The 23,463-nt window shown below is 32.0% G+C and overlaps 1 protein-coding gene across 1 annotated transcript; it reads left to right on the top strand.

Moving 5' to 3' along the window:
* The first annotated feature begins 11,862 nt into the window (after window positions 1-11,862).
* On the top strand, window positions 11,863-22,184 carry LOC119606486. The gene is given in 6 exon segments (XM_037960013.1): window positions 11,863-11,880; window positions 14,286-14,463; window positions 14,534-15,229; window positions 21,051-21,190; window positions 21,193-21,262; window positions 21,265-22,184. Coding segments are annotated over 6 exon segments (1,554 nt in total). The 3' UTR covers window positions 21,717-22,184.
* Window positions 22,185-23,463: the final 1,279 nt, after the last annotated feature.

Genomic DNA, 23,463 nt, shown 5'->3' with positions numbered 1-23,463 from the left:
TATTAAAATTAAATTATGATAATAATTAAGTAAAGTTAAAGTTAAATGAATTAGTTTAATTAAATTTTATTACATACATATATGTATTTAAAAAAATCAAAGGTGGTCACCTTAATTTAGGCAAATGGAAATTTTATATTGAAATTTTATTCAAAAGAAATTATTTAAGAAAATATCATGATATAAGGTGACTTTGTATTCAAAATTTCATATTAAATTATCAAATTTAGGGATTTTGTAATAAAAATAATATGAACAACTTAATATATTAAATTTAAAATAAATGAACTATAAATTAATGTACAATGACAACTCTGGTTGCAAAATGAAAGTTAATATAATGTTAATTTTGTTCATATTACTTTATAAGTATGTATATGTATGTGTATTTAAAATTGAGAGTGGATTTAAAATGGCTGATAATGAAACAATAAAATCAAAATCCAACTTACATTTGTTTATTATCCATCGATGTCAGCAGGCGCCGGATGACAGGTGACGGTTTATTATAACACTCACAATTATTATAGTTTTTATGAGTTGGGATAGTATTATATCGATAATTATGTATGGATTGTATCAAAATTGAAGTGTTTATTAACTATTTAAGATACAATCCATATTATAGGTAATGAATTGTGATTAGGTGTTGGAATTGACTAAGTGTTTTAAGTGTAATTTTAGTGTAGCATATTTTTAGGATTTACATTAATTTATATAAACATTAATTAAGGTGACCGTATGAATTCAACTAATTAACTTGACAAAATAAGTAATTTATAACAAAATTTGATTAAATTTCAAAATATGATCCAAAATTGGTTTTAAAATAAAGATTTTCGAAATTTAAAGTAATTTAAGTTAAGTGAAATTTCATGCAAAATCAATGAATAGCCGAATTCAGATTTAAAAGTAAATTATAATATTGAAATTTTGGATCAGGATTGAAAACAATAAGCGATTATTGATTTACGTAAGTGAAAATACAAAAACTGAATTGAAGTTTTGATCAATTATAAAGCAATTTGGATGGTAATTGGATAATTCACCAAACAGATCTTCGGAAGCAGTTTCAATGAAAATATTTAAAGATCTGGTCACCTTATATGTAGATTGTCCTGGGGTTTGTATCTTCCCTTATAGGGAAGACGTAATTTAAAAATTATGCACAACAATCGCTGCAATATTCAAACCAATTGCCAATCTTGACCTTCCCTTCCTTCAAACTAGTTTTATTCTAAAATTTTTGGTCTTGAAGTGATTTCAATTTTTCAACAATTGTTTGATACAACGAAATGCAGTCAATGTCTCTCCAATAAACGAAACAAGATCTTAAGAATCTATGATAAAATTTGCCCCAAATATTCCGATAGTTTTTGGCTTTGTTCTTTTTTTTTTTTTATAATTGAATAAATAATTTTAATAAAATTACAGACGTTAGTGACTATTCAAACTATTCAATTCAACAAACTTTTTCAAATGAATCTAAAAAAAATATTTTTTTTTTCTGAAGAATATTTAGAAATTAAAATTTCATGGCTAACTAAAAAAAAAAAACAAAGAAATCAAAATAAATAAAATTCAGTATTCTCATTCAAGGTTAATTATACTAAAACCAACGCAGACACCCTCACAAAACAGATGAAAAGCAAAGCAGGCTGCAGAATTTTATCTGAAAAAGGTGACAAGGTGTTTTGGATTTTAAAAAAAAAAAAAAAAAAAATCATACCCATATGTCCTTAATATGATAAACTGCTGTATGACCGCCGTGTATATCCTCAAGTTCATAGTTTACATTGCCAATTCTTTTCCGTACAATTGCTTTAACACCTATAGGTGCCAATTTAGCATTAAAATTATCAGCTAAAGAACTTTGGACGAAATTTCGGCGTATGACTATTTGACCGATATTAAATTCGCGTTTTCGAGATCTTAGGTTGTATGATTTGACGTTTCTGTCATAAGCCTCCTTAATCTTTGTCCGAATAGAGTCACGTAGTAATGTAAAGTGGTCCTGTCTTTCCAGTTCAGTGTCCGTTTCCTCTAAAAGTTTCAAGTTCCGTAAAATTTTGTAGTCCTGTCCATGCGTTATCATTGTCTGTCCGAATAAAAGTTCGTAAGGAGTTCGTCCTGTAGTTTGATGGATGCTACTGCGGATAGCACAATTCACACTTGGTAAAAACTCATCCCACTGGCGTTGATCATTACGACAATAAGAACGTAAAGCTTCATTTATTGATCTATTTACCCTTTCGCTCGCGTTCGATTGGGGACTATGTATTGCAGTAAATTGATGTTCAATACCATATTTGTCAACCAGCTTCTTAAATTCTGATGATTTAAATTGGCTTCCGTTGTCTGAAATTATCACTTCAGGAACACCATAACAACAAAATATTTCGTTCCGAAGATATTCGACAATTGGTTTCGTTATAAATTTCCTCAAGGGTTTCAAGAATGTAAATTTTGTAAAATGATCTAATATTATTAAGATTCCTATATTTCCATTTTTAGTACGTGGAAAAGGTCCAATTATGTCAATATATAACCGTTGTAGAGGTCTTACAGTCTCCACCATTTGACCCATAGGTGGTTTAAGTGAAGTTGTTGGAGCTTTCGATGTCTTGCACGAAGAACAATTTAAAACATAATCTTTGACATCGGCGACTAATTTAGGCCAGTAGAAATATTGTCGAATTCGATGTACAGTTTTGGCAATACCACCATGAGCTGCATTTGGAACATCATGAGCTGAGAAAATAACGTCTTTACATAACTCTCGAGGAACATATAATTTCCAATTATCAGATTCGTCGAGGTTTCCTGATGTAAAATTTGTCCTCTTGTATATAAATTTGTCAACTACACGATAATCAGGTAAATATGATTTAGAGAATTCGTCACGCAATGTCGTATAATCAGGTGAGTCAAAGGCTGGTGAATTCAGATCAATAGAGGGTAGTATCTGTAAATCGATTTCGGCAACCGTCTCATCATCATCAAAGGAACGCGACAAAGCATCTGGAACAACATTATCTTTACCTTTTCGATGTTCTATGGTAAAGTCGAAACCTTGTAATTTCAGTGACCATCTTGCCAATCGACCAGATAAATCTTTTTGTCTCATGAGCCATTTGAGACTGGCATGGTCGGTGATCACCCTAAATTCATGACCCTCAATGTATGCCCTAAACTTTTTTATTGCCAAAATGACAGCCAAACACTCCAGTTCTGTTATGGAATAATTCCTCTGGGCCTTGTTCAATTTTTGGGACATGAATGCAATTGGCCTTTCGATGCCATTATCGTCCAGTTGAGCTAGAACAGCTCCAATACCAAAAGTACTAGCGTCACATTGGACTATGAAGGGTTTATTAAAGTCCGCGTGTACCAAAATGGGTGCTGATGTCAATTTGTTTTTAATTGTCTCGAATGACTTTTGTGCCTCTTCTGTCCAAACGAATGCTTTTCTTTTCGACAATAATTCTGTCACAGGAAATGTAATGGTAGCATAATCATCGATAAATCGACGGTACCATCCGGACATACCAAGAAATTGTCTAAGTTGTCTAACAGTTTTAGGAACTGGAAATTGGGAAATTGCCCTAACTTTACCGGGATCCACTTTCAATGCACCTTCACCAACGACATAACCCAAATATTGGACTTGACGTAGACAGAAACTACTCTTCTTCACATTTATTGTCAAATTGGCCTTCCGAAGTTGTGTCGCCACCTCCTTTAAATGTTTTAGATGTTCGTCAAAGTCTTTCGAAATTATCAGTAAGTCGTCCAAGTAAACGAAAACGTTCGTCTTTAAATTATACGGAATGACTTGGTCCATTAGTCTACACATTGTCTGTGGTGCATTGCACAATCCAAACGGCATTCTTGTAAATTGGTACAAGGGCCGATTAGGGACTGTGAACGCTGTCTTCGGTCTTGAGGTTTCGTCCAATTTGATTTGCCAAAATGCATCTTTTAAGTCCACTTTGGAAATATAGTAAATTGGAGGAAGTCTCGAAATTAGTCCGTCTATGTTGGGAATGGGATATGCGTCCTTTTTCGTAACGGAATTTAACTTTCTACTGTCCAAGCAAAATCGTACTTTTCCTGGTTTAACAATTAAAACACCAGGTGATGACCAAGGAGATGTTGGACATTCTTCGATAACGCCTAACTGCAACATGCGATCTATCTCACCACATAACAATTTTTCCCTTGCCGGTGAAATTGGATAATATCTCTGTTTGATGGGGTTTGAGTCGCCAGTGTCTATGTTATGTTCTAATAATGTAGTACAACCCAGACCATCTCTTTCGGAATTAGGAAAATATTCAACAACGTTTTGTAATTGTCGTTTCTGTGATAATGTCAAGGGAATTTTATCAGGGTCTTCGTCAGAAACGATTTCACTAACAGAACGTAATGTGACAATTTGAATGTTAAATTTTTCCCAAAAGTCCATGCCACATATAATATCCTGGGTGATTGACGGTATTAACAAAAATGCTATCGTTTTATCCTGATCATTGTAACCTGTTTCTATAAACACTGTACCATAACAACGCTGCCGTTGGCCGTCAGCTGTCCTAACATTACCAAAACTCCGTTTATATTCACCAGATTCAATTATTTCCGAACATAATTCCCCTCCTATGACATTAACGTTAGCTCCACTGTCCAACAGTGCAAAGTAGTTCCTATTACGCAAGTTTAATTTAATGTAAGGTCGGTTGTCATTTTCCTTATTCACCAAAGATGATATTGTGTGCTTGCCAAGTTGTTTCCTATTCTTATAGAACTCACGTAGCCTTCTACTAGATCTAGTTGGTAATCGTACATTATCTGATTCGTTAAAAATTCTAGCTCTAGCAATGTTATATTCCTCTAGGCGAATGTGATAGGGTTTCCGTAATGGATGAATAGGTGAAGCTTCAGTACAATTTGTCTTATCAGGTGATTTAAATTGGTTTGTCATAGCAGGTGTATTTGTATTAGCAGGTAAATCAGACTCGTCAGGTTCATTATTGTGTAAACTATTCAATTTATCTTCGGATGCCCGTCCTTTTTCGCACGGACATCCTTCGATACGTTTCCCCGTTTGAGACAACAATTAGGACATTTGGGTTTGAAAACATTTTTCGCACCACAACCATAACAAAAAATAGTCCGTGGTTCCAAACAGTCTATGAAACTGTGACCAATTTCGTCGCAGTTCCAACATTTTCCCGTCTTCACTATCATGCAAATTTCGGTATCATCCTCATCTAAAATTTTGTCCTCGTCGTTATTAACAACGACCTCTGAAACCTGTGTCTTTTTGTAATCCCGTTTGTTAAAATTGGTCGATGCCATATCCTTCACAAATTTCTCGTGCCTACGTACTGCACGACGTAAATGAGAAACACGAGATATTTCTAAATGTAGAATGTCGTGTCTAATCTCCGGTCTCAAGTTACGTTGTATAGTTTCACACAACTCGTATTCAGACAAAGGGGTACGGAGTTTGTCACACAAAACCATAATTGCGTCATAAAATTCGTCAAAGGTCTCGTTTTGTTTTTGTTTCCGTCGTAATATGTCATCCCTAATGTCAAAGTCTGTTTTGTCGTCCTTATATTGTCTTTTCATTGCGTCACATAGATCGTCCCAGTCCATGTCAACGCAGCTACGATGAAATCGCCAAAACCACTTTAAGGCTTTGCCTTCGAACAGAATATGGGCGTGTTCACAAAGAAGTCCGAAATCGCCCCTAAGGTTTGCATTCGTCAAAGTATTTATTCTATATATGAATTCGTCTACTGTAATTTCCGACGAATCGCCAGTAAAACGAACCTTCCAATTTCTAATTATATTCAGAACTCTGTCCGAATTTCTATCAAAATTTATATTTAAATGTCGATCTTCGCGATTGTCTCGTCCATTATGATGGTGTCTCGATGTTTCGCTTCCATCATCTCCATTGTCGCGTTCAGTACGTCTCGAAGCTACTTGTTCAGTCCGAACTAATCTGTCCAGTCCTACTACTGGTTCTCGATTGGTTAAAGACAAATTCCTAAAACTTTCCGCAATCATGTTTGTCATTTCGGATCTAAATCCCTCTAAAGAATTTTCAACTATACGGCGAATATTTTCTTCAACATTCTCCTGTTCTATGGCCTCCCTACGCGCTTGCAAACGAGTCATTGGTCTTCGAATGGGATTAGCAGGTGTTTGAGCGTCTCCACCAGCTGCCTGATCAATCGGGAAGTTTTCGGTGTCCCTATCTACCTCTACTGGTATATTTCCAGTACTACGCACAAGAGGCATTATAAATATAATAATATAAACAACAACAAAAATCTAAAAATCTGGGGTTTTTGACAATTAAAGAAAATTCAACTAAGTGAAATCGAATATCCGAATAAGAAATGTTAAAATGTCTATCAGAATTACAAAACTATATAACTATAGAAAGAATATCGCAAACGTAACAAAAATATCGAAATATGTATATCACTACTCGGTTAAGTCTATAGGTAGGGTATACAGGGAAAACAAAAAGGTAAATAAAAACTAAAACTGAAACAAAATAAAACTAAAGATAAACAAACCTTTCTATACCGCAAAGAAAATAAAGATAGGGTTAGAGAAAGAAAGAGATAGAAAACTCATAATTGCTGGAAACATTCGACAAATGCCAAAAGAATCAAATCCAAAACAACTATAAGTTCTAGAACAGAAGTTAGGGATTGATTTTTACGTTATAGGAAGGTAACCGATAAAAAAAAATCAGATACTTTAAGTCCATATAACTAAAAGATCAAACTACGAAAATTAAATTTTGAAGAAAAAGTATAGAATTAGAAGAAGGAAAGAAAAAGGAAAGTTTCAAACGAGGATTGAATCCGATAACCACCAGAACAACTTCTCAAGTTCGAACCCAAACCCTGATAAACTTTTGACCCACTAAATATCAGACCGGGAATTGATTATCATAACTATAATAAACAATTAAGTCCACAGCGAAAAATAATGTAAGAAAAGTTTAATGAAAAGTGAAAAGAAGCTAGTAAAAGAGTCTGCTGTGTAAATCATTAACCACAAAAGATTCAGAGTCCTCAGCATCTGGATGAAAATTGCACAAGAATATTATAATAAAACACGATAACTGAGGCCCCACGTTGGGCGCTAAAAATCTCTGTAACGATTCTCTCATAAGGTGGTTTGTTTGTGAGAACGATGCTACCTAATATTACGGCCGTGCTCGTCGGTGCGGGGGTGAGGTGTGTTCTCATATAAAAAAAAAAATACTATAAATGAATCAATTACATAGACTTTACTTTAGGTAGCTACTTAAATAAATGATCCACAAAGACAAGAGATGAAGAAGATGCGGTAAAGGTATTAGTGTAGCTGTTGATGGTATTTGCTACACTCTTCCAAAGCCCTCCCTCCATGCTGACAAATATTAGAGTTGATTGTCAGCCCAATAAAAATAAACAAAAAAAAATAACTAAATCAACCTAACCCATACCCTTGACTTAACTTTTCATGATAATAAACAAAATTTATGATTTCATATTGAATATTATAATTATATATTGTAATATTTATTAAAATTAAATTATGATAATAATTAAGTAAAGTTAAAGTTAAATGAATTAGTTTAATTAAATTTTATTACATACATATATGTATTTAAAAAAATCAAAGGTGGTCACCTTAATTTAGGCAAATGGAAATTTTATATTGAAATTTTATTCAAAAGAAATTATTTAAGAAAATATCATGATATAAGGTGACTTTGTATTCAAAATTTCATTAAATTATCAAATTTAGGGATTTTGTAATAAAAATAATATGAACAACTAATATATTAAATTTAAAATAAATGAACTATAAATTAATGTACAATGACAACTCTGGTTGCAAAATGAAAGTTTAATATAATGTTAATTTTGTTCATATTACTTTATAAGTATGTATATGTATGTGTATTTAAAATTGAGAGTGGATTTAAAATGGCTGATAATGAAACAATAAAATCAAAATCCAACTTACATTTGTTTATTATCCATCGATGTCAGCAGGCGCCGGATGACAGGTGACGGTTTATTATAACACTCACAATTATTATAGTTTTTATGAGTTGGGATAGTATTATATCGATAATTATGTATGGATTGTATCAAAATTGAAGTGTTTATTAACTATTTAAGATACAATCCATATTATAGGTAATGAATTGTGATTAGGTGTTGGAATTGACTAAGTGTTTTAAGTGTAATTTTAGTGTAGCATATTTTTAGGATTTACATTAATTTATATAAACATTAATTAAGGTGACCGTATGAATTCAACTAATTAACTTGACAAAATAAGTAATTTATAACAAAATTTGATTAAATTTCAAAATATGATCCAAAATTGGTTTTAAAATAAAGATTTTCGAAATTTAAAGTAATTTAAGTTAAGTGAAATTTCATGCAAAATCAATGAATAGCCGAATTCAGATTTAAAAGTAAATTATAATATTGAAATTTTGGATCAGGATTGAAAACAATAAGCGATTATTGATTTACGTAAGTGAAAATACAAAAACTGAATTGAAGTTTTGATCAATTATAAAGCAATTTGGATGGTAATTGGATAATTCACCAAACAGATCTTCGGAAGCAGTTTCAATGAAAATATTTAAAGATCTGGTCACCTTATATGTAGATTGTCCTGGGGTTTGTATCTTCCCTTATAGGGAAGACGTAATTTAAAAATTATGCACAACAATCGCTGCAATATTCAAACCAATTGCCAATCTTGACCTTCCCTTCCTTCAAACTAGTTTTATTCTAAAATTTTTGGTCTTGAAGTGATTTCAATTTTTCAACAATTGTTTGATACAACGAAATGCAGTCAATGTCTCTCCAATAAACGAAACAAGATCTTAAGAATCTATGATAAAATTTGCCCCAAATATTCCGATAGTTTTTGGCTTTGTTCTTTTTTTTTTTTATAATTGAATAAATAATTTTAATAAAATTACAGACGTTAGTGACTATTCAAACTATTCAATTCAACAAACTTTTTCAAATGAATCTAAAAAAAATATTTTTTTTTTTCTGAAGAATATTTAGAAATTAAAATTTCATGGCTAACTAAAAAAAAAAACAAAGAAATCAAAATAAATAAAATTCAGTATTCTCATTCAAGGTTAATTATACTAAAACCAACGCAGACACCCTCACAACTGTAGACTAAACTGTAGAGTAGACTATAGATTAGACTATGGACTAGACCATAGACTAGACTATAGACTAGACTATAGACTAGACTATAGACTAGATTATAGACTAGACTATAGACTAGACTATAGACTAGACTATAGACTAGACTATAGACTAGACTATAGTCTATAGTCTAGACTATAGACTACACTATAGACTACACTATAGACTAGACTATAGACTAGACTATAGACTAGACTATAGACTAGACTATAAACTAGACTATAGACTAGACTATAGACTAGACTATAAACTAGTCTATATACTAGACTATAGATTAGACTATAGATTAGACTATAGATTAGACTATAGACTAGACTATAGACTAGACTGTAGACTAGACTAAACTATAGACTAGACTTTATCCTAGGCAACAGCTTTCCTTTAATTTATTTAGTAATTTCTTCACTTTTTAAATAAAACTAATTAATATTAAACAAACGTCTCAAAAGTTTTATAAAATTTCCCCAGAATTTTTTATTTTTAATACAACTCATTAAAATAAATATATGCATAAGCTACATATCTATCTCTTTTACTCTTTCCTCATTATTCCTTGTTAATTAACCTAAACCTAAACAAATTTCCCTTGAAAACTCGCGTCTATTTTTGTTTATTTTCTTTGTCTAAAGAGTTTGAATATTTAGAAAAAATCACATATTCTTTAAAACACATTTTTAGATAATTAAAAATTGCTGCCACATGTGCGAAATTTACACAAACTTTCTCATGTCATGCTCATTAAATGTCACGCGAGAATATTGTTTTTTGGTTTTACAGCTTGATTTTCCAAAATAAAGGCTGGAGAAAAAATTATATTTAAAGGCTTTTGCTCAATATAAACAGGAATTAAAAGGAATTTAAAATACATTTACAGGACTCAAACGCTCTTACCAAACCCACTATACATGTACACATCATTATAATAATGTTAACGACATTACATTTTAACAAATTTAAATATTAAAAAAAAATAAATGAAATAAAAACATTAATAAAAAAATACAAAATACTTTAAACCAAATGTCTAGGTATTACTTTTTATAGCTTAATCATGTTATACAGTCCTCTTCTGTATGCAAGAGTTTGAATAAATGATTATGGGATTTTATATAATGACGATGCGATGTCAATATATTATTTTAATTATAAAGTAATTAAAAGTTATATAAAATAAACACATTTGTGGAACAAATAAAACAACAAAAACCAATAATGTTATTGCATATAGAAAAATATGTTGTTCACATATTAAACTAATGATATTTTAAAGTTTATTTTAAAAAGAAAAAAACTGACAAAATTTAAAAATGTTGCAAATATTTAAAAAAATTAAAAAAAAAATATTTAAAAAATTTTTAAAAAAGAGAAGAGAAATTCGAATGCTACACAAAAGTAAGATAAGATAGATAGATAGATAGATAGATAGATAGATAGATAGATAGATAGATAGATAGATAGATAGATAGATAGATAGATAGATAGATAGATAGATAGATAGATAGATAGATAGATAGATAGATAGATAGATAGATAGATAGATAGATAGATAGATAGATAGATAGATAGATAGATAGATAGATAGATAGATAGATAGATAGATAGATAGATAGATAGATAGATAGATAGATAGATAGATAGATAGATAGATAGATAGATAGATAGATAGATAGATAGATAGATAGATAGATAGATAGATAGATAGATAGATAGATAGATAGATAGATAGCTAGATAGATAGATAGATAGATAGATAGATAGATAGATAGATAGATAGATAGATAGATAGATAGATAGATAGATAGATAGATAGATAGATAGATAGATAGATAGATAGATAGATAGATCGATAGATAGATAGATAGATAGAATAGATAGCTAGATGATAGATAGATAGATATAGATAGATAGATAGATGATAATAGATAGATAGATAGATTAGATAGTGATAGATAGATAGATAGATGATAGATAGATAGACTAGCTAGATAGATAGATAGATGATAGATAGATAGATAGATAGATAGGATAGATAGATAGATAGATAGATAGATAGATAGATAGATAGATAGATAGAATAGATTAGATCGATAGATAGATAGATAGATAGCTAAAACAACCTTATACTAATGAATAGCAATTCCTTACTTTGAGCTGACTATTATAAAAATAATTGAAAAATTAAATTGACAATTCTTTATACCCACATTATGGTTTTCCACAGCAACTAACAGATACTTTGGATTTAAAATTATTATTTGATTTTATTTTACTTCTATTTTTATCTTTTCTTCTTAATGATTATAAGGTTTCAATAAAATAGATAAAATATTTCTAATGAAATATATGTATGTAGTATATAAGTTGCTTTCCATGTATGTAACTACAATAGTGTTTATTTATGATGAAAACTAAGTATTGTTGCTTAATTAGCACAATTTATTTGTATACAATTTGTGTACAATGATATCAGTAAAAATGTATCGTATGTATGTATGTAAGTTGCTGTTAGTATTCTATAGATAAATATTTATGTGTGCAACTTTGAATAGAGAAAATATAGAAGAAAGTTAAATAGAGAAGTTGTTTGTAATGAATGTTTGTTAGAAAACAAGTAAGTAGGTAAAAGTTTTATGTGTATGTGTTAGATAAGGTAAAAGTAAAATATATTTTCTTTTAAATATACACATACACGTTCATAACTTTCATACATTCATAAATATTATTAGATTGAACGTACAGGAAACGGAACATACATATAAATATTGTAAGTAATATGAAACTAAAAGAGAATACTAATACATATTCATTTCTAGAAACACAACATATATAAACCAGCAGAGACAAGCAGAGAATATTAGAGAAACACAGTTCTACATATACAAAGTTATTACATAAAATTTTGAGTATCCATAAATGATTAGTATCTGTACTGTGTGTGTTAGAGGTCGTAATGATAACTTTAAGTCTTAAAATAATAAAGAAAAGAGGTTAATTATAAATTTTATGATGATAGACTATTAAATTTAGTAATTATATAGTTTTTTCTGAATTTGTAACATTTGGTACTACGGTCGTATGATTAATATTAATTAAAGGCACAATTCGCAAATCTTTAATAATTCTCAAACTATTTAAGATATGAAGAAATTTTAAAAAATTTATTTTTTTTCAATTCAAGATTACATACATATTTAACAATAGACTATACTATAGACTAGACTATAGACTAGATTATAGACTAGATTATAGACTAGACTATAGACTAGACTATAGACTGGACTATAGACTCGACTATAGACTAGACTATAGACTAGACTATAGACTAGACTATACACTAGACTATAGACTATATACTAGACTATATACTAGACTATAGACTAGACTATAGACTAGACTATACACTAGACTATAGACTATATACTAGACTATACACTCGACTATAGACTAGACTATAGACTATACTATAGACTATAGACTGGACTATAGACTAGACTATAGACTAGACTATAGACTAGACTATAGACTAGACTATAGACTAGACTATAGACTAGACTATAGACTAGACTATAGACTAGACTATAGACTCGACTATAGACTAGACTATAGACTAGACTATAAACTAGACTATAGACTAGACTATAGACTAGACTATAGAATAGACTATAAACTAGACTATAGACTAGACTATAGACTAGACTATAGACTAGACAATAGACTAGACTATAGACTAGACTATAGACTAGACTATAGACTAGACTATAGACTAGACTATAGACTAGACTATAGACTAGAATATAGACTAGACCATAGACTAGACTGTAGACTAAACTATAGACTAGACTATAGACTAGACTATAGACTAGACTATCTAGAGACTAGACTATAGACTAGACTATAGACTAGACTATAGACTAGACTATAGACTAGACTATAGACTAGACTATAGACTAGACTATAGACCTAGACTATAGACTAGACTATAGACTAGACTATAGACTAGACATAGACTAGACTAATAGACATAGACTATAGACTAGACTATAGACTAGACTTTAGACTAGACTATAGACTAGACTATAGACCTAGACTATAGACTAGACTTTAGACTAGACTATAGACTAGAACTATAGACTAGACTATAGACTAGACTATAGACTAGACTATAGAACTATAGACTATAGACTAGACTATAGACTAGACTATAGACAGACTATAGACTAGACTATAGACTAGACTATAGACTAGACTATAGACTAGACTATAGACTAGACTAATAGACTAGACAATAGACTAGACAATAGACTAGACTATAGACTAGACTATAGACTAGACTATAGACTAGACTATAGACTAGACTAGACTAGACTATATACTAGACTATAGACTATAGACAAGACTATAGGACTAGACTATAGACTAGACTATAGACTAGACTATAGACTAGACTATAGACTAGACTATAGACTAGACTATAGACTAGACTATAGACTAGACTATAGACTAGACTATAGACTAGACTATAGACTAGACTATAGACTAGACTATAGACTAGACTATAGACTAGACTATGACTAGACTATAGACTAGACTGTAGACTAGACTATAGACTAGACTATAGACTGACTATAGATTACTCTATATACTATACTATTTACTGTACTAAAGGCTACGCTATATACTAGACTATAGGCTAAACTATGGCCTAGGCTATATAATAGCCCAGATAAATACCAGACTTAAGTCTTTGTAAGCGATGCAGCAGTTTTTAAATTTTAAAGCAGTAAATTTAAATCTATATACTCTAGAGCGTATGATTAATATTAATTAACAATTTAATTTGGAAAATCGTGATTTACCCAAAACTAATAATGATACAAACAAATAAAAAAACTTTTTTAGATTAGAAACAAATTAAGGTGTATATTTGACCTTGAACTCAACTTTTCTTTTTCAAATTTTTAGAAAACTTTATAATGAAACTTTTTCGGTTTCTTTTTCTTTTGTCATTCTCAACAGGGTTTTACCATACTCTTTTGTTTTATACTAAAACCTGAATGTTCTTTACGAGGTCAGCGTGGCGCTGCCACCCACTTCTCCTCAGCCATGGGTGATAGTATAAAAAAGAAATTAAGTTCCAGTAAAACAAGTTTAGATGATAATTACTGTACAGGGTCCATAAATGCACCAATAAATTGTAAGTTTAAGTTAAAGCTAAGAAAATGGAAAATAAAAAAAATTAATTAATATTTTAATTTACACTTTAGTTTATACCAACCATGAAAAAGAGTCGGAAAGTTGTAATGCTGCTCCGCCCCTGATGCATAAAACACCACCTTCACCGGCTCGTCAGCATTTAGAAATGTCTGCTGCCTCTTGTCAAATGCCGGGCTTAACCATAATCTCAACAGCTCCGCGTTGTCAAATGTTACCTTTGTTGGCGGCAGGAACAACAGCACAACAGGAACACGTGGCTAGTGTGGAAACATTTATAGGTGCTGGAGCGGGTGCAGCAGGTAGCAACTCCACCTTAGAACGTAAAACGGCACAACATTTAGCTTGTATGCAGCAGCAGCAACAACATCAACATATAAACTCCTCCAACTCACCAGCCTCTAGATGTTGCAATATATTAAGTGGTGTTAGCTCCAGCTTAGCAGGCGGTGGGGGAGTTGTTAGTAATATGTCACAACAACCACATCATCAGCTTACCGGTATGCCTCAAGTTGTTTCTGGCAGCTCAGTGGGTTATTATGATGCATTTGGTGCGACATCTGCTGCAACAATGAATATGCAAGCAACACCCACACCAACACCCACTTTAAATATGACTGGCAGTTTAGGTCGTAGAACTCATTTGACTTCAACACATCATCAACACCAACAACAACAGCAGCAGCCGGCATTAACACATGAATTTGTGGGTGTTGAAACCTTAGACATATTACAAGGTGTAGCACCGGGTAAGTAGTAATTTTATACTCGACAATAAACTTTACAACTTTAGACATACAATCCCAAATACTCTGTTTTTAACTTGAACGTCTTAGAGAAATTTGCTCAAAACATTAATGAAACTGTCAGTCAGTCAGTCAAATTTCTTTGTAACACACTGGTCAACATAAAATCAGACAAATTGCTAAAGTTTTTACAACAAAAGCCATTTACCTTTACAGCCCTTCAAATAATCATGATTAAGTGTAAAAGTCATTCAAAGTGTTAGTTAAAGGTTCGGTGGACAAGGTAAAGCGCCAAAAAATAACCACGTTAAAAGAGAGAGTGAGACAAACCTTAACATTTCTTTGAAGTCTTTAAGTATTACTAGGAGTATAATACCTCTGTTATAGGTGCCACACAATACAACCATAATTATCAGTTTTATAACAGTTATATGCCACTTATACTTTGCAACACTTTATAGTATTTGAATACGAGTAAGTACAATATAGGGAAAGGAGGAGAAAATGTCTGCCATAAAGACAACAGAAACTTATAGTAGGGGTGAAGGTAAGAAGGGCGTTGTTGATGTGGTTTACTTGGTTTGTTTGGTTACCTTTTACCAACAAAAACATTCATAACTAAGTAATTTCCTGAAGGGAATTATAAATAACAGTGAGAGACAAAAATGGCAGTTCTAGTTCAGTTTTAGTTCAGTTCTAGTTCTAGTTCTGTTCTAGTTCAGTTCTAGTTCAGTTCTAGTTCTAGTTCAGTTCTAGTTCAGTTCTAGTTCAGTTCTAGTTCAGTTCTAGTTCAGTTCTAGTTCAGTTCTAGTTCAGTTCTAGTTCAGTTCTAGTTCAGTTCTAGTTCAGTTCTAGTTCAATTCTAGTTCAGTTCTAGTTCAGTTCTAGTTCAGTTCTAGTCAGTTCAGTTCTAGTTCAGTTCTAGTTCAGTTCTAGTTCAGTTCTAGTTCAGTTCTAGTTCAGTTCTAGTTCTAGTTCAGTTCTAGTTCAGTTCTAGTTCAGTTCTAGTTCAGTTCTAGTTCAGTTCTAGTCTTCTAGTTCAGTCTAGTTCAGTTCTAGTTCAGTTCTAGTTCAGTTCTAGTTCAGTTCTAGTTCAGTTCTAGTTCTGTTCTAGATCTGTTCTAGTTCTGTTCTAGTTCTGTTCTAGTTCTGTTTCTGTTCTAGTTCTGTTCTAGTTCTGTTTCTAGTTCTGTTCTAGTTCTGTTCTAGTTCTGTTCTAGTTCTGTTCTAGTTCTGTTCTAGTTTGTTCTAGTTCTGTTCTAGTTCTGTTCTAGTTCTGTTCTAGTTCTGTTCTAGTTCTGTTCTAGTTCTGTTCTAGTTCTGTTCTAGTTCAGTTCTAGTTCAGTTATAGTTCAGTTCTAGTTCAGTTCAGTTCTAGTCAGTTCTAGTTCAGTTCTAGTTCAGTTCTAGTTCTAGTTCTGTTCTAGTCTGTTCTAGTTCAGTTCTAGTTCAGTTTAGTTCAGTTTTAGTTCAGTTCTAGTTCAGTTCTAGTTCTGTTCTAGTTCTGTTCTAGTTGTTCTGTTCTGTTCTAGTTCTGTTCTAGTTCTGTTCTAGTTCTGTTTAGTTCTGTTCTAGTCTGTTCTAGTTCTGTTCTAGTTCTGTTCTAGTTCTGTTCTAGTTCTGTTCAGTTTGTTCTAGTTCTGTTCTAGTTCTGTTCTAGTTCTGTTCTAGTTTCTGTTCTAGTTCTGTTCTAGTTCTGTTCTAGTCTGTTCTAGTTCTGTTCTAGTTCTGTTCTAGTTCTGTTCTAGTTCTGTTCTAGTTCTGTTCTAGTTCTGTTCTAGTTCTGTTCTAGTTCTGTTCTAGTTCTGTTCTAGTTCTGTTCTAGTTCTGTTCTAGTTCTGTTCTAGTTCTGTTCTAATTCTGTTCTAATTCTGTTCTAGTTCTGTTCTAATTCTGTTCTAGTTCTGTTCTGTTCTAGTTCTGTTCTAGTTCTGTTCTGTTCTAGTTCTGTTCTAGTTCTGTTCTAGTTCTGTTCTAGTTCTGTTCTAGTTCTGTTCTAGTTCTGTTCTAGTTCAGTTCTAGTTCAGTTCTAGTTCAGTTCTAGTTCAGTTCTAGTTCAGTTCTAGTTCAGTTCTAGTTCAGTTCTAGTTCAGTTCTAGTTCAGTTCTAGTTCAGTTCTAGTTCAGTTCTAGTTCAGTTCTAGTTCAGTTCTAGTTCTAGTTCAGTTCTAGTTCAGTTCTAGTTCAGTTCTAGTTCAGTTCTAGTTCAGTTCTAGTTCAGTTCTAGTTCAGTTCTAGTTCAGTTCTAGTTCAGTTCTAGTTCAGTTCTAGTTCAGTTCTAGTTCAGTTCTAGTTCAGTTCTAGTTCAGTTCTAGATCAGTTCTAGTTCAGTTCTAGTTCAGTTCTAATTCAGTTCTAATTCAGTTCTAGTTCAGTTCTAGTTCAGTTCTAGTTCAGTTCTAGTTCAGTTCTAGTTCAGTTCTAATTCAGTTCTAATTCAGTTTTAGTTCAGTTTTAGTTCAGTTCTAGTTCAGTTCAGTTCAGTTCTAGTTCAGTTCTAGTTCAGTTCTAGTTCAGTTCTAGTTCAGTTCTAGTTCAGTTCTAGTTCAGTTCTAGTTCAGTTCTAGTTCAGTTCTAGTTCAGTTCTAGTTCAGTTCTAGTTCAGTTCTAGTTCAGTTCTAGTTCAGTTCTAGTTCAGTTCTAGTTCAGTTCTAGTTCAGTTCTAGTTCAGTTCTAGTTCAGTTCTAGTTCAGTTCTAGTTCAGTTCTAGTTCAGTTCTAGTTCAGTTCTAGTTCAGTTCTAGTTCAGTTCTAGTTCAGTTCTAGTTCAGTTCTAGTTCAGTTCTAGTTCAGTTCTAGTTCAGTTCTAGTTCAGTTCTAGTTCAGTTCTAGTTCAGTTCTAGTTCAGTTCTAGTTCAGTTCTAGTTCAGTTCTAGTTCAGTTCTAGTTCAGTTCTAGTTCAGTTCTAGTTCAGTTCTAGTTCAGTTCTAGTTCAGTTCTAGTTCAGTTCTAGTTCAGTTCTAGTTCAGTTCTAGTTCAGTTCTAGTTCAGTTCTAGTTCAGTTCTAGTTCAGTTCTAGTTCTGTTCTAGTTCAGTTCTAGTTCAGTTTTAGTTCAGTTCTAGTTCAGTTCTAGTTAATTTCCAGTTCAGTTCTAGTTCAGTTTAGTTCAGTTCTAGTTCAGTTCTAGTTCAGTTCTAGTTCAGTTCTAGTTCAGTTCTAGTTCAGTTCTAGTTCAGTTCTAGTTCAGTTCTAGTTCAGTTCTAGTTCAGTTCTAGTTCAGTTCTAGTTCATTTCCAGTTCAGTTCTAGTTCAGTTTTCTTCTAGTTCTAGACAATCGACTAAATACTAAACTATATACTAGACTATAGACTATACTATAGACTGGAATATTGACTAGACTATAGACTAGACTGTAGACACAGTTATTGTCTAGACTATGGACTAAACTATAGACTAGACTATAGAGTCTATAGTATATACTAAAACTAGACTATGGACTAAAGATTGTTTCGCTACTGTTAATTAACTATGTATAACTGTTTGAACTGATTCGTTGTTAGTTTGTTCGTTAGTTTTATCTTCTTATACAATTTATATTATCTATTTCCTTTCCCAGTTATTTTTTCCAAATAGTTATTTGGGTGACTTAACAGGAAATATGTATATAACTAAGGTGCTTAAGTTTTTGGGGTCTTTTGGTAACAACAACACAACAAAAGAACTTACTTTTTCAGCACACCACTTTTTCCCTCTCCTTAAGCAAAACTAAAAACTGCTAGCTAAACATTTCTGCTCTTGTTAAACATATAACAATAACAACAAATAATAAAGACAATATTTTGTTTAGAATATCAACTAGGGACTAGCCTAATGTTGTCAATGTTTAACAATATTTTGTTGTGCTGTATTTTACTTGCTTACTTACTACTTCAAACAAGTCTGAAACACAAAATATCCTTAATACAATAACAACAAATTGTATATCCTTGTCTAGTAACTACAATAAAGTAATAACAAAAAAAGGAACTAAACTTTAATGTTTATAATATTTTTAGCCATAGTTGTAGTTGTAGTTTTTTTATATTTTGTTTTCGGTTTAAACAAACAGCCGCTTTGGGCTGGTTGTTAAATATTTAATCTGTTTTCTTTTGAATCCTAAGCAGCAGAAAATTTGCAGCAACATTGAGGCTAAAACGGTTTTTGGCCAAATATTTGGCAGGAGAGTACTGTCTTGTTTGTTATTGGAATTAAGTAATTTAAATTTCTAAATGCATGTTGTATGAGTACTATAAGTAGTTGAGGTTTAGAGGAAAATAAATACATACCTACTTCAAAAATGGTATAAAGAAAGAGCGATAGATAAGCTCTTCAAATACATAAACAAATAATGAGAATTTTAGAACAAGGAAAGGGTTCATTGTTTGACAACCGTCTGGAGTAGTATTTAAAGTTATAGAAGTACATATTAGATAACTCTAACATTATTTGAAATGGACATTATATAAATATTTAACTCTATCATTAACTTATATAACTAGTCATTAGTCTAGTCTATAGTCTAGTCTATAGTCTAGTCTATAGTCTAGTCTATAGTCTAGTCTATAGTCTAGTCTATAGTCTAGTCTATAGTCTAGTCTATAGTCTAGTCTATAGTCTAGTCTATAGTCTAGTCTATAGTCTAGTCTATAGTCTAGTCTATAGTCTAGTCTATAGTCTAGTCTATAGTCTAGTCTATAGTCTAGTCTATAGTCTAGTCTATAGTCTAGTCTATAGTCTAGTCTATAGTCTAGTCTATAGTCTAGTCTATAGTCTAGTCTATAGTCTAGTCTATAGTCTAGTCTATAGTCTAGTCTATAGTCTAGTCTATAGTCTAGTCTATAGTCTAGTCTATAGTCTAGTCTATAGTCTAGTCTATAGTCTAGTCTATAGTCTAGTCTATAGTCTAGTCTATAGTCTAGTCTATAGTCTAGTCTATAGTCTAGTCTATAGTCTAGTCTATAGTCTAGTCTATAGTCTAGTCTATAGTCTAGTCTATAGTCTAGTCTATAGTCTAGTCTATAGTCTAGTCTATAGTCTAGTCTATAGTCTAGTCTATAGTCTAGTCTATAGTCTAGTCTATAGTCTAGTCTATAGTCTAGTCTATAGTCTAGTCTATAGTCTAGTCTATAGTCTAGTCTATAGTCTAGTCTATAGTCTAGTCTATAGTCTAGTCTATAGTCTAGTCTATAGTCTAGTCTATAGTCTAGTCTATAGTCTAGTCTATAGTCTAGTCTATAGTCTAGTCTATAGTCTAGTCTATAGTCTAGTCTATAGTCTAGTCTATAGTCTAGTCTATAGTCTAGTCTATAGTCTAGTCTATAGTCTAGTCTATAGTCTAGTCTATAGTCTAGTCTATAGTCTAGTCTATAGTCTAGTCTATAGTCTAGTCTATAGTCTAGTCTATAGTCTAGTCTATAGTCTAGACTATAGTCTAGTCTATAGTCTAGTCTATAGTCTATTCTATAGTCTAGTCTATAGTCTAGTCTATAGTCTAGTCTATAGTCTAGTCTATAGTCTAGTCTATAGTCTAGTCTATAGTCTAGTCTATAGTCTAGTTTATAGTCTAGTCTATAGTCTAGTCTATAGTCTAGTCTATAGTCTAGTCTATAGTCTAGTCTATAGTCTAGTCTATAATCTAGTCTATAGTCTAGTCTAGTCTATAGTCTAGTCTACAGTCTAGTCTATAGTCTAGTCTATAGTCTAGTCTGTAGTCTAGTCTATAGTCTAGTCTATAGTCTATTCTATAGTCTTGCTTATAGTCTCATGCATATTATAGTCCATGGTCTAGTCTATAGTTTTGTAAGCATCCTGAAATAAAATTTATTGATTTCCTTCTCTCATTACAGACACCCTCATTGGGATACGTTCCTCTGTGAATCCCGTCAGCATATGCTCTTCCATGTCATCATATCATCCTACTAGCGGAGTGCACTATACTAGTGCAGCTCCTGGCTCTTATATAAATACAGTAGCACACCACCAGCACAAGGCCAATTACTACCAGCTGGAGCCATTGTTTCGATAAGTAGTCTAACCAATACAGCTGCCCCAACAGGAACAATAATTATACAATACCAGCGACCATAATAACAACCACATCGGTGACAACACAGACACCAAAAACCCAAAAGCGAGTGACAATAATGGAACCCACCACAAATCATACATTTGATCCATTACTGCCAACAATGGTGGCATTGGCGGGAGCCAATGCTTCTAACAACAGCTCAAATTTACAACAGCAGCAACAACAGCAGCACCCTACACCCATAATAACAATAACAACCAATTCAGCACAGACACAAGAGGAAAAGGCCTGCAAGACTCAAGACAGTAAAGATGATAACGAAGATCCAAGAGGTATGTTGGATCGTATTACCCACGATCTAAATTATCTGTTAAATGGTGCTGAAGATGATCAAATACCACCACCACCCAGACCTCCAATGGGTACCATACCCTCTGCGGATTTGGCCAATGCGGAAGTAATATTTAAAACAGATGAACTGTAAGTGCTTGACAGACGGAAGTGAGAAAATCAAAATGTGAAATCATAAACAAAAACACAGGGTTAGTTAGGTGTAAAAATTTTGCAAAAATAAAAGGTTGTTAAGTGTAAATATTTACCTAAAGTTATAGTTAAAATAATGATAAACATAGTTAATGAAATAATTAAATAAATAACTAATGATTTCTTCAACATTTGCTTAATATATATAATATTGATGGCTCAACGTCGAATATCAAAAATACATGATCATGTTTAAATATTAAAATTTGTATAATAAAAATTAATTAATATTAAATTAACATATTTTCTTTTTTAGTAATAGATTTACATATGTAATAGAAAATACTCAACAAAAAAACTTTTCCTTAAGGCAGCTAAATATTTGTAAATAGAAAATCTCGAAATAGTTAAAAATATCTTAAAAAGGCTCTACAGTAAAATGAAGTAGTTTAACTATGGTTCAGTAATTGTTCAGTTCCAGTTTAGTTATAGTTTAGTCCTAGATCAGTTGTAGTTCTGTTCTAGTTCTGTTCTAGTTCTATTCTAGTTCTGTTCTAGTTCTATTCTAGTTCTGTTCTAGTTCTGTTCTAGTTCTGTTCTAGTTCTGTTCTAGTTCTGTTCTAGTTCTGTTCTAGTTCTGTTCTAGTTCTGTTCTAGTTCTGTTCTAGTTCTGTTCTGTTGTAGTTCTGTTCTAGTTCTGTTCTAGTTCTGTTTCTAGTTCTGTTCTAGTTCTGTTCTGTTCTGTTCTAGTTCTGTTCTAGTTCTGTTCTAGTTCTGTTCTAGTTCTGTTCTAGTTATTTTCTAGTTATTTTCTAGTTCTGTTCTAGTTCTGTTCTAGTTCTGTTCTAGTTCTGTTCTAGTTCTGTTCTAGTTATTTTCTAGTTCTGTTCTAGTTCTGTTCTAGTTCTGCTCTAGTTCTGTTCTAGTTCTGTTCTAGATCTGTTTCTAGTTCTGTTCTAGTTCTGTTCTAGTTATTTTCTAGTTCTGTTCTAGTTCTGTTCTAGTTCTGTTCTAGTTCTGTTCTAGTTCTGTTCTAGTTCTGTTCTAGTTCTGTTCTAGTTCTGTTCTAGTTCTGTTCTAGTTCTGTTCTAGTTCTGTTCTAGTTCTGTTCTAGTTATTTTCTAGTTATTTTCTAGTTCTGTTCTAGTTCTGTTCTAGTTGTTCTAGTTCTGTTCTAGTTCTTTTCTAGTTCTGTTCTAGTTCTGTTCTAGTTCTGCTCTAGTTCTGTTCTAGTTCTGTTCTAGTCTGTTCTAGTTCTGTTCTAGTTCTGTTCTAGTTCTGTTCTAGTTCTGTTCTAGTTCTGTTCTAGTTCTGTCTAGTTCTGTTCTGTTCTGTTCTAGTTCTGTTCTAGTTCTGTTCTAGTTCTGTTCTAGTTCTGTTCTAGTTCTGTTCTAGTTCTGTTCTAGTTCTAGTCTGTTCTAGTTCTGTTCTATTTCTGTTCTAGTTCTGTTCTAGTTCTGTTCTAGTTCTGTTCTAGTTCTGTTCTAGTTCTGTTCTAGTTCTGTTCTAGTTCTCTGTTCTAGTTCTGTTCTAGTTCTGTTCTAGTTTTTCTTTCTAGTTCTTTTCTAGTTCTGTTCTAGTTCTGTTCTAGTTCTGTTCTAGTTCTGTTCTAGTTATTTTCTAGTTCTGTTCTAGTTCTGTTCTAGTTCTGTCTAGTTCTGTTCTAGTTCTGTTCTAGTTCTGTTCTAGTTCTGTTCTAGTTCTGTTCTAGTCTGTTCTAGTTCTGTTCTAGTTCTGTTCTAGTTCTG

Source organism: Lucilia sericata, unplaced genomic scaffold (assembly GCF_015586225.1).
Source record: "Lucilia sericata isolate MDLA Ls3-8-SP2 unplaced genomic scaffold, ASM1558622v1 Contig000593F_arrow, whole genome shotgun sequence".
NCBI classification, from domain to species: Eukaryota; Metazoa; Arthropoda; class Insecta; order Diptera; family Calliphoridae; genus Lucilia; species Lucilia sericata.
This window is presented reverse-complemented; position numbering and strand designations above follow the sequence as displayed.